This window comes from Histoplasma capsulatum, genomic scaffold (assembly GCF_000149585.1).
Source record: "Histoplasma capsulatum NAm1 scaffold_4 genomic scaffold, whole genome shotgun sequence".
NCBI classification, from domain to species: Eukaryota; Fungi; Ascomycota; class Eurotiomycetes; order Onygenales; family Ajellomycetaceae; genus Histoplasma; species Histoplasma mississippiense.
This window is the reverse complement of record NW_001813979.1, coordinates 2,757,275-2,759,612: the sequence shown is the minus strand read 5'-3', so window position 1 is coordinate 2,759,612 and position 2,338 is coordinate 2,757,275. Positions and strand designations below refer to the sequence as shown.

The following is a 2,338-nucleotide window of genomic DNA, read 5'->3' as shown; positions in this document are numbered from 1 at the left end:
TGATGAGGACCGAATGAGTCAGTAACAAGGTCATCAAACGTAACGGGGAAGGGGGTGGGGAGAGAGATAGATTATCCATTACCTTCATTCTTTCTACAACCTTGCGCGAGTGGTCTTTTACCCGTGCCGACCATACATCGCGCAATACAGGGAGTCTTTTCAAAAGAATGAACGTCCAGGGAACACAGACGAGGCTCCCCGCTATCGGCCTTGACATCTCGAATGTTTCAAGAATTTGTGCCGCCTTTCCATCTTTGACCATGTCAAATGGTTTGCTGAACGCAACGTCACCGATGACGTCGAAACCGAAATAGTTCATCCACGGACCGATTTCGATGGGCTTGCCGTTTCGCGATCTCGCGATCAGTTGATTTATGAGGTCTGCGCAGTGGCCGAGTATTTTAGGCTCGTATGTGGTCAGAGCTGGAGGGGCACGTTTCGTTCAATCAGGATATATGTAAGCAGTTGTTTTTTCGAATTGAACTTGAAAAATTGGGTGAAAATAGTTGACTAACCCTTAATACCAAGTCCGCGATCCCAAATTCTCCGTCTTCTGGCATGATCACCTTTGTCGCGGAGCATCTGCAGAGATCTGAAGGGGTAATTTAGGTCATAGAATGGGCCTTTGACACAGACAGTGCCTGGGCCATGAATATCACGGATAGCATCTACATGGTTGATTGAGATTTCTCGAGGCCCTGGTGATATTGGAGTCAGAAATACGAAATCTAGATTTCAGTGACAAGCCTAACCAGGCAGTTGCCAAAACAGGGGAAGTCAGCTTTGGACGTACGAATGCGAACAAAATCCCCATGCTCCTCATGAAGTTGCTGTACCTTTACAGGAAATTTGAATTCAGGAACAGAGGCCTTGATGGACCAGAGTGCGGTCAATCTCCAAGCTAAAGGGCCAGGGAAATCCCTAAGAGGGTGGAGCCAACCGCGGTAGAGCCCGATGCTTCCGAAGAGCCCAGTCATGTAGCTGACCCAGAAAGCGGACACAAGCAACAATGTGCTGGGAATGGATAGCACCGTTAATGTAAGGGTCACAGCCGGGCTCAGTAGACCAATAGCGAAGGCGTAGAGCGCCGTCAGAGTGGGTGTATATCGTTCCCATTCGCCATGCTTAAAGATCAGAAGGTGGGAGATGATCCCCAGTAAGGTACCTGCTGTGCAAATGACTTGCAACATTGTATCCAATTCTGTTCCTTATACTGACAGTACTAGGATCTCCCGTGTTGAAGGGTTGGAGGGGTGGAGGATCACAACCAGTCTCCCCACCATAATATACATAGGATAGCTCCTGGAAGGTGTGCGCTCTGTTGGAAAGATTATGCAAGAGATTATAAGCAGCTAGTTAACTAACTAACTAGTCAATTGCAGGCGGGCTGATTCATCTGCCGTGGATCCTGAGTAGAGGAAGTTGCACGGGAGCGCGACTCTGTGGACTTGGACTGTTCAGGTTTAGAGGCATGTTGTTCAAGAAACTGAACATAAGACCTTCTGAAGGTTCAGAGCAAATGGTCACCATGTAACCTAATAGTTGACCAGACCGAGGGTTGGCGGAGGATGCTCAGACATGTTTGCCAAAATGCAATGGTGGAGCTGTGATTGGGTCATTCCATTTCCACATCCTGGCCTCTGGGGGTTGTTTTCTCCGTCGCTAGATGGGAATTGGATATTGAATGCGCCTGGGGGCCTGGCTTTTTCTCATGGCTGGCAAGCTAGAACTGCGTGAAGGATCTGACCATTACTTGGCCCTTATTATTCGTCTGTATCTAACTTCTTGTTTGGCCATAGCTTGTTTTCACCAAGAGTCCAAGTTGACAGGAAGGCCACGCCATGCAAGTAATGCCTTCGACCAAACCTGATCTGGGTGGGTTAAGTTATAACTCGTGTGATGGAGCTATTTGTGATGTGCTGTTGAAAGTCCCCAGGGAAGCAAATTGTTCCACACAGCAAACCACGTTCCACGAGTCAAGAAAGGGATGCACAATTCGCTGAGCATTTAAATGCAAACCGGTCGTTCAAGGAATGAAACTCCCAACCACAAAATCGGTTCTTCATTTGTGGGGGCATGATGACCACTGATCATCGGCCAGTATGGAAGAATTAATTGGTTCCCCAACTTTACCACAGTAGCAGCTGGGTTTTTTGCTTTGTTTTTGTTTTCGGGCGAAGCATGACAATCCATTCAACTTAGCGGCAAGCGATAAGTTGCCTTCGTGTCCAGAACCAACCAAGTTAGAGGCGCGGATTTCGGCTCGGGAGCTAATAGCTTCCTGGCCCTGCTCAGTGGAGCAATTTCGAGACAGGAACATCACATCTATGATCATTGG

General features: G+C 48.0%; 1 protein-coding gene across 1 annotated transcript; it reads right to left on the bottom strand.

Moving 5' to 3' along the window:
• Positions 1–84: 84 nt before the first annotated feature.
• Positions 85–1,190, bottom strand: HCAG_04831 (predicted protein; the record flags this gene model as incomplete). The annotated part of the gene is made up of 4 exons (XM_001540941.1): positions 85–93; positions 137–423; positions 516–698; positions 794–1,190. The coding sequence occupies 4 exons, from the start codon at positions 1,188–1,190 to the stop codon at positions 85–87; spliced, it is 876 nt and encodes a 291-aa protein (XP_001540991.1).
• Between the last annotated feature and the right edge of the window lie 1,148 nt (positions 1,191–2,338).